The sequence below is a fragment of the Miniopterus natalensis genome, chromosome 1 (genome assembly GCF_054644295.1).
Source record: "Miniopterus natalensis isolate mMinNat1 chromosome 1, mMinNat1.hap1, whole genome shotgun sequence".
Classification (NCBI taxonomy): domain Eukaryota; kingdom Metazoa; phylum Chordata; class Mammalia; order Chiroptera; family Miniopteridae; genus Miniopterus; species Miniopterus natalensis.
Genome location: NC_142081.1, coordinates 80,683,582 through 80,696,404, shown reverse-complemented (window position 1 = coordinate 80,696,404; position 12,823 = coordinate 80,683,582). Strand labels below are relative to the sequence as shown.

The window sequence follows — 12,823 nt, the reverse complement described above, 5'->3', positions numbered from 1 at the left end:
GTTACTTAAAATTTTAAAATTATAATACATTTATTTATTTATACTTACATATGTATGATAAAAATGTGAAAATTATAAACATTTTATGTAGTCTAAATGGACCAGTTAGCTTGGAGATGTGATGAAAAAACAATTTAGGAAATATGAAGCTGAAAGAAAAAAACTCAAATCCTTTTGCAGTTATCTGTATTTAGAATGTTAAACTCTGGCCCTAGCCAGTTTGGCTCAGTGGTTAGAGTGTTGGCCAGAGGACTGAAGGGTCCCGGGTTCCATTCCAGCCAAGGGCACGCACCTCAGTTACAGGCTCGATCCCCGGCTCCAGTCAGGGTGCTTGAGGGAAGCAACCAATTGATATCTCTCTCTCAGATTGATGTCTCTCTCTCACATTGATCTCTCTCTCTCTCTCTCTCTCTCTCTCCCTTCCACTCTCTCTGAAAAGCAATGGAAAACATATTCTCGGGTGAGAATATATAAAAAAAGTTAAACTGTGTTGCTGAGAAATTACTGAAAGATAAACACAGTTCAAGGGACATAAAAATGGAAAAGTATTTACATAAATTGTTAAAATGTGGTTCAAGAGTTTAAAAACAAAGCAAGCCCTTATCAGAAAGCATCCTTCTAGTCCATCTTCCCATGCCTTTAAGTCCGTTTCCCGTGTTAGAGACTATAACATGTTTTTGATGGTGATAACTCATAACTGGCAGTGGGTTTCTTTATGGAAAGCTCTACGATATTGAAATGCAATTCAATATCACCTTTTTTTCTTCACTGAGCTAGCTGAGGCTTACATTTGGTACCTCTGTGGACACAAACAACTGTTCAAAACATGTTACCTTACTTTCATGAAATATGTGATAATTATATAACCAGCCATCTAGAGGTGCCTCAAAAGACATAAAACAGTTGTGTTCTGATGCAAAGATAGAGCAGAGGGGAAGTTCTGGTTATCTTATATTATAAATTATCTCGAAGCTTAACAAAAACAATAACTGTATCTGACTTGGTAGTTGGCAGATGGCCGGTGCTGAAAGATTAAATGTAAAACGAGGCTGCTGGAAGGATCAAGGGAGAACTTGAAGAATCCTGCTTCTATGCCCGTACCTTATTATGTACAACTGTATTCCATCTGGCTGAAGGTGGATAGCACGAGACAGCTCTCTTACTGCCTTAATCAATTTATTCGCCTGTGGATTAATAAACAGACACTTAGCTCATACTAACACTCACTGCCTCCTTTCTGATGTTGATCCCCTCTCATCCTTCCACACAGGAATTCTGCAGAAACAACTCCTAATATACTTTTTTCTTAAGAATTATCATAGCAACTGGGATACAAAGAAGTAAAAAGAAAAGACTGCGATGCAGTCTTTTGGGTTTTTTAAACCATTTATCTTTCTTTTTGAAGAATTTTTATGTATACCCACACATATAATTTTACATAAGAGTGATTATATCATACATTCTGGTTCGTTTTTCCTTTTTGTTTAGCTTTTTGGTTTTTCTCCCTCATCCATAATTCCTTTTCCACCAAACTTTATTCATGTTAATAAATAAGCTGGCATGCAAAGGAGGGTAACATTTAAAAGACAATTCCACTTAAAAATCGGGGGGAACAAACAGGCTTGCACTTGGGCAAATAAAACTAAATACAAGAATAAGAAAAAGATGTCTGCTTAAAATCAATATAAACATTATCAACATTGATTTTTTCCTTATATACAGAAGCATAATCTGGATCTGTACAAATTTAAGACAAAAAACCTACTACCTTTGGGAAGATTACAAAGGGAGGACTACACGAACCCCAGCAAAACGAACCTGGACAGCCAGTGACTCCTCTTATGCGACCCGGTGGCGCAGAGGGGAGAGTGCACTGAGCTGTGCGTGGAAGCGGCCAGAGCCCGTTGAAATGGTGCAAACTGTCTGGAGGAAAGAGTGGGTGGAGTCACAAGAGGGAACCCAAAAGGAGAGAGTCTGAGATGTGTTTAAATGAACTTGAGAATTCTGTGGAACTTCAGGCCTGCTGCTTCTCAAGCGGATTCCGCTCAGGCTGGTGTAATTATTAAATCACCCATTCCCATGTCTGTTCCACCCGTAAATATTCCTGTATTGAGGAACCCTGGCTGGGAATATGGAGGCTCACTCTGATCTTTCCCAGCTGTCCTGGGGCTGGACTTCTCCAGACAGCCTTCGGTTAGATTCAGCCTGGAGGCGGAACCCACACAGCAGGCACACGTATTCTACACACACACTGATTTGTTATTTTATTTACATGGAATCATATTATAACACTTTACACTCCTTTCTGACTCTTGGTTTTCTTATACCAGTCAGCTGATATAGTTCTGTTTTTAATTCATTTCTTGGTGTAACACTGGTTGATAACATCATATAAGTTTCACGTGTACAATTCTTTAGTACATCAGCTGTATATTGCATCGTGTGCTTACCACCCAAAGCTAGTCTTCTTCTGACACCATATGATATAGTTCTAATTATTTTCTACTGACTACATAATATTCTGTGTGTGAATACAACACAATATATTCATTACTGAGCAGAGATTTTGCCTCCTCAGAACAATAAGTCTTTGAATACATGTCCTTACCCCTGACATTTTGCTGGGGTTTTGCTTTCTAAGCGCACTCGAAGGAAGTTCCAGAAGCCCGCGGCTCCAACAACATGGAGTTAAGCGAAAGGACCACATAGCACAAGGATGTCCATCCGTTCCCCAGCAGGAGTCAAGAGCAAGCTTTCCCTGGGCACCATACAAAACCGATCCTACCCTGGGTCTTCTACCTCAGTCATCAGGAAGGTAAGTGCTGTGAATGGGACCCAGCACACTGGGTCCTGAGATGTAGACAATGGAGAACAAAGCCTCTAGCCAACTCTCTGCCGACAGGCAGTGTGAGCAAGAAGAAAAAACCTTTGTTATTTTAATACGGTGTGGGGGTTTACTTCTGTTTGTTTTATGGGGTGCTGTTTTGTTTTACTTGTGTGGCTTTCCCCCCACAGCATAACCTAACCTAGCCTAGAACCAGTGTGACTAGAGGGCTTGTAGGAGACGAGGGCAGAAAGGTAATGAGTCCATTCACGTGGGCTCTTGCAGGCCTTTGGCTTTTGCAAGATTTGGCTTTTATTCTGAGTGTAAAGGGAAGCAATTGAAGGGTTTGGGGCAAAGAAGGGAAATGATCTGACATGTCTTAACAGGTTCACTATGGCTGCTGTGTTGAAAATCCATCAAACAGGAGTAAAGAACAGAAGCAAGAAGACCAGAGCTACTGCAATAATGCTGATGAGAAATGACGGGCTTGGACAGGGCCGTTAGTGGTGGAGCAGTGGAAAGGGATATCTATTTTGAAAGGTAGAGACAAGGGTTAACAGTGTTTCTCTCTGGAAAGTCAGATTTGGTTGGAGTCAGCTAAGACTTCCTGTTTGTTGTATTGTCTGAATTTGTTACACTAAGTATATATTACCTTAAATTCAAATAACTTGTAAATTTAAACGGATCTAACGGAAAGTATGAATGAGTAGGATCTCATTTTATGTACAAATTCCATTCTACAAACCCACCCACTCACTAATACACACACACACACCTGATAGACTCAAAAATGTTAACAGCACTTATCTCTAGAGGAAAAAAGTATGGATAGTTTTAAATTTATTTGTATTTATATACAAATAAAATTATTATATGCAATAAATATATGTTGCTTTTGTAATTAGGAAAAAACAGGTATTTTTTAAAAAAGAAAATGAAAGACAAAAATTCATACCTCATCAATACTGGCTCTATGACTGGGCAATTATAGTTAACTATATCTACTTAATATTTATTGCTTATAAATGCATTAGCCTCTGTAATTCACTGAAAAAGAATACATTAATATATTTTAAATTATACTGAACAAACATCCAGAAAATAAAAACTTTTTTAAAAAAATCAAGGTTCTCAATCCTTAAATACCTTATGATAAGCTTCTGCTTGACAAATATAGCTTTGAATATATGAAGGATCAAGTTTAAGAGCCTCAGAAAAATACCGAATGGCTTCAGTATAGTTATCCAAGTGTAGTAGATATATGAGGCCAATATTTATATAAGCCAAAGTAACAGTTCTAAAAAAATGGGAAAGCAAAATCTTGTTAGACATTTTAATTACTCTAAGTGTTCTCCAATTATGAATGAACTTAATGAAATACATCAATATATAGTAGGTTTCTTTTACTATCTCATTACAGCAAAGTAAATTAATTAACCACTCTTTGTTAAAAATTATAAACACCTTTATAAAATCCTAAGCAGAGAATGAACATTTGTTAAGTTTGTGCTAAGAACAGAATTCCTGAAGTCTTCTAGACTCTTAGCAATACTTTACTCTTCCTTGACTTAATCTTGATTTATCTTGAGTTACAAGCTCAGGTTTCCTCAACTCAAAAGTTTCAGGGCTCACTCTGGGTGACTCAGCTGGTTGGAGTGCCATCCCGTACACCAAAAGGTTGCAGGTTTGATCCCCATTTGGGGCACCTACTGGAGGCAACCCATCGATGTTTCCCTCTCACATCAATGTTTCTCTCCCTTCCTCTCTCTCTAAAACTCAATAATATATGTATTATAGTTAATACATATACATATTATACACACACACACACATATATATACACACATCCTCAGGGAAGATTAAAAAAAAGTTTTTGCCTCAGGTTATATTATATCCGCCATGAGAAACAATGATAGTCCCAGGCCTGGGGTTAAATATCTTCTCCGCGTAGGTATTAATCCAGCTTCTTTTATATAGCAAATAAATGTTTTCTCTCTTAGAATCAAACAATTTTCAATATATAAATGACCTTAGAAATTACCTATTCAATGCCTCTATTTCAAAATTAGGAAACTACACATCTTACAACCCACCTTCATGGAAGCCCTGACCCCTTACCTAAAAGACACCAAAGTTCTTACTGCCCATGTTTTGGCTTTTTGCAACTGAAACTCCCATCTTTCCTTTTCTGGCTCAAAAATATCCAAAGAAAACCACTGTGGCTACTCTGGAGCCATACTCCATGACTTTCCTGAGTTAAGTTCAAAATGTACCTTATTGATAAGCTGAGTAAACAGCCTGGTGATTGGCATGGAATTCTCATGCTTTATTACTCTTTCTGACATCTTCCATTTTAATAAATGCTTCATTGGGAAAAAGGAGGAAATATTTTATTAAATTTTGTTTTACAGCTTAACTTTCTGACTAGTGTGTATTATGTTCAGTCTGTGTTCCTTATACACACTAGTTCTAAATGTTATTGGCTTTTTTTCTTTTGCTTTACTAAGTAAAATGAAGTCAGAAGTTCTAAATAGAAGTTTCCTTCTTTTGAGTTGTGTGTTGTGCATAGCAATGATATATCAAGCGGAATATTTTGTCATCAATTTAAAACTTGATGACAGTGTTGCATAAAGTTAACTTCAAAAAGCTCTAACCTGGACACCCCCAAGCTCCTTTTACAAACGTGTGTTTTTGTTACTCATGGATTTAATTCTTCACAAACCCATTCAAGCTCTAAAATTTTCAAAAGCATCTGAGGCAAAACAGATGTTAACAACAGGTCTTATTTTAGAAGTAATCTTATAGTTAGAAGTAATATTCTAATTCTAGCATACTTCATAATTGTCTCACTTTTATTTTTTATTTTTTAATTTTATACAAAAGGGATGTCAGTAAAAATGAAAAGGAATACCTACCTTTCTAGAGAAATAACAGTTTCAAAGTCACAAATCGCCAGCCACCAAAGTTTTAGATCTGCGTAGAGTATGCCCCGATGTAGAAAACAACCATGATTCTCATAGCCATCGTTTATGAGAGCTTAAAAATAAAAGTGTATTTCTTATTCAGGTTCTGAACAAATATATGAGTTATATTTTAGTCTATACCCTTCCTATTTCTTTTTTAAGATTATATAAAAGAAAATATGTCTACGGTGAGTGTACTTATTTAAGAGTACAAAATAGTATTCACATAAAATGTACTTGTTTATAAGTAACACTGTAGCTATCATGGTTCACAAATTCTTTAGAGCTGGAATAAATCCTGGTGGTAATCTAGGCGAGGACACTCACTTGACAGATGAAGAGATTAAGGTCCAGTGGGGTGGGACTTGATACACTGACCAGGGTTGTGATTAAGATCAATGGCAAAGATGGGCCTAGAATCTAGAACTGAACTTCTCATTCATTTCAGTGGATTGCAGTCAGAAGGGTGCCATTGCCCCTGATGGCCCTAGTCACTAGGACCTAGTGGAAGACAGGAAGACTTTTTTTTTTTTTTTTTTTGCTAATGGCCAAAGAACAGTCTTTAGATATTGCCTCATCTAGGATTCTAGCTCTTTGCGCCCAGGTGAACACAGTCATGTTTGTTACAAATCCAGACTGGGGCACACGGCAGAGTTCTAGCTGACACACATAAACACGGATTGGCAACTCCAAGAGGCTACTCCAAGGGAAGGAGAACTTGGAATTAAGGCAGATAGCTTGACCACACATGTCCCAAATAACAGAAGCTTGGGGCAAAAAAAGCCTCCTTTCAATACTCCAGGTCTGTGGCTCTCATCAGTAACCAGTCAAGAGGTCACCTCTCGTCTCCTCACTTACTGATTCCCCTTTCACTGTCCAAAGCATGCTACTGAGTTGGACGGGTTTCCACAATATTCGATCTCCGCCTTCTATGCTTCTCAAGCTTGTTCTGGCAAAGAAGGGGAAGTTTTACCAAAGAGTGTGCATTGTTCTCACAGATGGGTCACAAATATTCATAGTACTAGATTTTAGGAAGAATGCTTGGTGTAAAAAATGGTCATATAGCTTAAGGAAATAATCCCTTGAAGGCTGTCTTGACTGTTCAGTTCACAGTATGATTGCTAGCAAAGAGGAAGTCAGCTGCAATTGGTTGCTCTGGAAAAATGGAAGAGTACTTCCTAAGGAAACAAATATTAGAATTACTTAACTTCCCTGTGCCTTGCTTTTCTCATTAGTAAAACAGGGATGATATTAATGCCCCCTCATAGCATTATTCTGAATATTAATTGAGACACTCCATATATAGCACTTAGAATAATGTTTAACAAGAAATTAATGCCCAAGAAATGTTAGATGTTATTATTAGCTTAGAAAAACACCCTGAAGTTCCTTTTTGACTGTAGAAGATAAAACTCCTTAGGCTAGACTAGGAAAGAATTAAGGCCAAAATCAAGATGATCTACTCTGAATAATTAACTAACAAGGATTTTGTATTATTGTGATAGCTTAGAAAAGAGGGGTGAGAAAGCCAAAACATGGAGAAGGGGGAACATGAGAAAGAGGCCTTCAGAGGCCAGGGTGAAAGGGGCTCAGCCAGATGGCAGACGCACAGAGCTGAACGAGTTAGATAAACTTACAGAGATAGGGGTGACCGACATTCAAATTAAACTGTCCATGCTAACTTTTATCCTTTGAACCCTAAAACATTCAGTAACAGACGGTGGCCACAAGAAATGAGTGGGTGAGCAAAAAATGGAGAATCAATCAGAGGGCGAAAGTTAGCTACAAAGATTACAAGAGAATTAACTAGGAATCCGACGGCCTCTCTTTCAAGAAATCTTGGAAATAGAAGGGAGGGCACTAAACTCCTCTTGGCACATAGAGTGGGATATAAGTTATTTTATTTGAATAGTCATAAAAAGGGTGACCTTTTCAGAAAGCAAGTGGACTTAAGAGACATCAGATAACAATCATCTTAGATTGCCTGCCCGAGCAGCTCTGTATTCTCTTTGAGAGGCTAGTTGCCTCAATCTCTAGATGTTGCCGCATCTAGGAGCCCAGCTCTTTGCACCCAGATGAGCATAATCGCGCTTGGAGCGTTGGGGGGAATTTGCCAGTCTGGATGGGCTAATTTATTCAGCTAGGGACTGTTTACTGAGCAGTCCACTCTATGCCCAGAATTGTGCTGGGCGTATTTACACCCCAAAAATGCACTGATAATAGGGTCAGGAGGAAATGGCCACCTTCAGCTGCTGCCATCCTCTTACTGAAGATTATCAAAGCCCATTTTTAGTTTGGGGATTAAGAAAATTCTGAATGTGACTAATCCATGGGCTTGGTTTATGCAGTAGGACATAGCCCACCAAGGAAATTCACTACCATTTTAGCAACTAAACGAGAATTAGATTAGCAAATAGACTTGAATTTCCAGAAATATCCTCAGGACTCAAAATGTAGAAAGGGATTTCTTTGATCATGATATTCTCTTTTTGCCACAATTATTCACACATGTAAATACATGTATACTTGCATACATTAAAAGGGCATATTAAAAACACTTTTAGTTAAACTATTGAAGCTTATAAGCATATATGAATATATATTAGGTAAATGTACATTAAAAATGTATATATAGATATAACTATATAATAATATACATATTACATTAGTCATCCCACTTTAGTATTCCACTCGGTGAAAGTGATATGTTGAACCTCAGATCAAATACCTATATATGTGCAGTTGAAGACAAAGTACCTGAAACACTATAATCCTGTAGCGCTCTAAAAGGGTTACTCTTTCTAAACAAGCAGGCTCTGTAATACAGTGCTAACCAGTTACTAGGATCTAAGTGAATTGCAACAGAAAAATCTTGAGTTGCTTGCTTATAAAAGTGCCGTTTAAAATATGCTCTCCCTCGGTATGTCCTAGAAAGAGAAAAGAAATTCATTTTAACATGTATTGAAAAATATACATTTTTTCTGTTTGGCAAACCTATACAACTAATTTCATATTTAAAAATTTGTGATTGGCCCTGGCCAGGTATCTCAGTTGGTTAGAACACTATCTTCATACACCAAGGTTGCAGGTTCGATGCCTAGTCAGGGCACATGCAAAAATCAACCAATAAATGCATAAATAAGTGGAACAACAAATTGATGTCTCTCTCTCTCCTCTCTCTCACTCTCTCTCTCTAAAATCAATTAATAACTTGTGATTGTTTCTCCTTGCTTTCCAATAAAGTTTGATTATAAAATTAATAGCAAAAAGGATATACACTGTTCATAAATAAATCAATTATACTTTATTGTATATATAATGAATTATGCTTATTAATAATATGCTCCATATTAATTATTTGCTTACTAATTTTATCATATTTATTATATTTATCAGAGAGGTGTGTCAATAAAATAAGTATGAGATTTTAAAATTTTTATTATTTTTTGAGTACCCGAAATGTAAGGCTCTAATTTATACAAGATAGTTCTATAGAAAAATGAAGTAATTCATTTTGAACAAAATGGGGTTCACTGGGTAGAATTTTTATGATATTTTTCCCCTGATGGTGAAGCTATGCCCAAATAAATGGGAGGCTGCTCTGCATGGATAAAAGCTATTATATCAGTTGTGTGAATTGGATTCTATCTCCATTAACTTTGACTCCAATTTCAAAATTATCATTGACTTATACTCAAAATTATCATAACTATATCAATTCCTGAAAATCTCATTTTCAATTATTTAATAATGTAAAGCAAATCAGCTTTTAGAAATAAAAGAAAAACAGGAGGAATAGCTAGTAGTTTGCCTTCTTTGAAGAAAATAACTCCAAAGGGGAAAATAAAAGATGCTCAAAAAGGTTAAATTATGAAAACAATAGTAATTTGGAGAAAAGAAAGCAGCCAGGCCCTGGCCGATGTGGCTCAGTTAGTTGGAGGGTTGTCCCATACACCAAAGGGTGGTGGGTTTGATTCAGGTCAGGCATGTACCCCAGTTATGGGTTAGATCCTGGGTCAGGACACCTGTGGGAAATAGTCGATCTATGTTTCTCTCTCACATCGATGTTTCTCTCTCTTTCTCTCTCTAGCTCCCCCTCTCTCTAAAAATCAATTTGAAAACAAAAGAATGCAGCCAGTATATTGTCAGACTAACTGGTAACAGAGATCTTTCAAAAGCACTAAGCATCCTGAGACCCAGGATATTTTATTCTGGAGCAAAATATTTTCTTTTGCCTGGTCTTTAAGAAATTCATTTTCTAATGAATACAAGAATTCTGTATTTATGTTTAATTATTTCTGATTGCTAGAGAATATTACTAATTATTTTTCAGCATATATATGATTCTGAACTTAAAATCTTACAGAATAAACCTCTAGTAATATTTTTGTGGGATGCCATTAAGTCATGTCAATTCTTCAAACACACTGACTTTTACATATGCTCCTTCTTTCATTTTTACTGCCTCAATTCTTCAGGCCCTCATCTGAAGTACTGAACTAGGGTGCCCCTTAGCTCACACCTGGGCTACTCTTTTTTCCATTCCTAGTTCTAGAGTGATAGGATTTGATCATCAAATGATACAGATCTCTTTTTCAAAAAACTTTCTACAGCTCCCTGTTGACAATGGGATAAGGCCAAATTCTTTAAAATGGGACGTAAGCACCCCCCCAAGATAACAGCATCTACAATATCTTGAATTAACCACCTTCTTGTTCCCCAACTCATTTGATCCCTTCCTGCAATTAATCCCCCTTTACATCAAGAAGTAGACAACCAGAATAGACCAATAACTAGGGAAGAATTTTTAGAGTTTCAAAAAAGTTTTCCATCTCTTCAAATGGAATAATTTTAGAAATGAATTATTTTAAACTTTCAAAGAACAAAAAATTATCCAATTATAAAGGACATATTTTTCAGAAAAGAAGATGATGAAAGGTGTAATTCATTTTGAGAAAGTAGCCAAATTCTGAAATCAAAATATGACTATGAAACTAGTGAACAATCTTACTATGAATATAGATGAAAAACCTTAAAGAAAGTAAAGATGCCCGGCTGCTGTGGCTCAGAGATTGAGCATCGACCACCTGGTTCGATTCCTGGTCAGGGCACATGCCCAGGTTCTGAACTTGACCCCCAGTAGGGGTCATGCAGGAGGCAGCCAATCAATGACTCTCATCATTGATTATCTCTCTCCTCCTCTTCCTTCCTCTGTCGAAATCAATAAAGATATATATATTTTTAAAAGAAATAAAAAATAAAACATAAAAAAGAAAGTAAAGACAGAGAATTCAGTCTAGTTTAATAATATTCTGTCTAAAAATATATAATGGTCAAAGGCATTTATCATTCAAAATTAGCTTATTAGCATGATATTTAAGAAGTAGATCACAGAAAATAATTTTAATAAGAATAAAAAGATATTCCCTTGAAATAATTAAAGAACATATGGCTCAAAAAATAACTATGGTCTAGCTGACATGGCTCAGTGGTTGAGCGTTCACCTATGAACCAGGAGATCACGGTTTGATTCCCGGCCAGGGCACATGCCTGAGTTGCAGGCTTGATCCCCAGTAGTGGGTATGCAGGAGGCAGCCGATCAATGACTCTCTCTCATCATTGATGTTTCTCTCTCCCTCTCCCTTCTCTCTGAAATCAATAAAAAAAAAATAAATAAATTTTTTTCCTAGCCCACATGGCTCGGTGGTTGAGCATCTACTCTATGATCCAGGAGATCTGGGTTCGATTCCCGTCAGGGCACATGCCTGGGTTGCTGGTTTGATCCCCAGTGGGGGGCATTCAGGAGGCAGCCAATCAATGATTCTCACATCATTAATGTTTCCATCTCTCCTTCTCCCTCTCCCTTCCTCTCTCTGAAATCAATAAAGATATATTTTTTAAAAAGTTTTTAATTATAACTGATATTTTTTGGTAAAAGTCAAAGGCATTTTCATTAAATTAAAAAGATGAAGATTCCTATTACCACTAAAATTATTGTTAAAGTCAATGCAATGATAAAAGGAGTTGGGAGATTAGAGTAGAACAAAACTGCTAGTATAGAAAACTCCAAAACTCTATCCTTCCACAAAAGCAATGGATAAGCTGGCAAAAACTGTCAGAAATGTTTTTGGGAACTCTGGAATCTAATTAAAAACTTAAAACAAAGAGGGAAATGTTTAATAAAGGGAAAAAAACTTCTGAATTTTAGTATAAGAGCTCTGTGGTCTTCTAACTTACCCTATTTCCCCCTCCCATTTCCCAGCTCAGTGGTGGCCTTGAGGACAGCAATCTGCATTCCTGGGGCAGGTTACTTGTATAAGAGGAAGCAACACAAATCTTGTTCTCCAAAGACTGTGGCTGTGTGTTTTGACCCCTCTGGTGGTTCGTTGAAGGATTGGCTCAGAGGTTTCCCTTTGTTTTGTCTGCCTTGGGAGCATTCCCAGGGCTCATGTGGCTTCCTGGGTGGTATTTATAAAAAACATTTAAAAGAGCCCATCAATAGGTGAGTGGATAAAAAAAGCTGTGGGACATATACACCATGGAATACTACGCAGCTGTAAAGAAGAAGGATCTCGTACCCTTTGGGACACTATGGATGGACCTGGAGAATATTGTGCTAAGCAAAATAAACCAGTCAGAGAAAAACAAACATCACATGATCTCACTTATATGTGGAATCTAAAGAACTTAATAAACTGATGAACAGACATGATTCAATGACATGGAAGCATGGATCAGACTGATGAATGTCAGAAGGACGGAGGAGGGTGGAGGGGAAGAGAGTAACCAAAGAATTCATACGCATATATGCACAACCCAAGGACACCGACAATGGTGTGGAGAGGGACTGGGGAAAGGGGTGGGACAGGGTGGAATAGGTCAGTGGGGGAAAAAGGGACATCTGTAAAATTTTAAACAAAAATAAACAAAAACAAAACAAAACAAAAAAGTAAATGTAATAACTGCTGCCATCTGGGGACAAGGATAACAGTTGAGGCAAGCAGTAGACAGACGGAACAGCCTGGGAAGGAAGAAT

At 37.2% G+C, this 12,823-nt stretch overlaps 1 protein-coding gene across 1 annotated transcript in view; it reads right to left on the bottom strand.

Moving 5' to 3' along the window:
* Positions 1-12,823, bottom strand: part of TTC6 (tetratricopeptide repeat domain 6) — a 188,265-nt gene that overhangs the window by 42,736 nt on the left and 132,706 nt on the right. Inside the window, exons 15-18 of the mRNA XM_087815319.1 lie at positions 8,545-8,714; positions 5,740-5,860; positions 3,971-4,121; positions 1,102-1,184 (exon numbers count right to left, since the gene is read on the bottom strand). Of these exons, the coding sequence (XP_087671445.1) occupies positions 1,102-1,184; positions 3,971-4,121; positions 5,740-5,860; positions 8,545-8,714 (525 nt within the window). The remainder of the gene's footprint in view (positions 1-1,101; positions 1,185-3,970; positions 4,122-5,739; positions 5,861-8,544; positions 8,715-12,823) is intronic.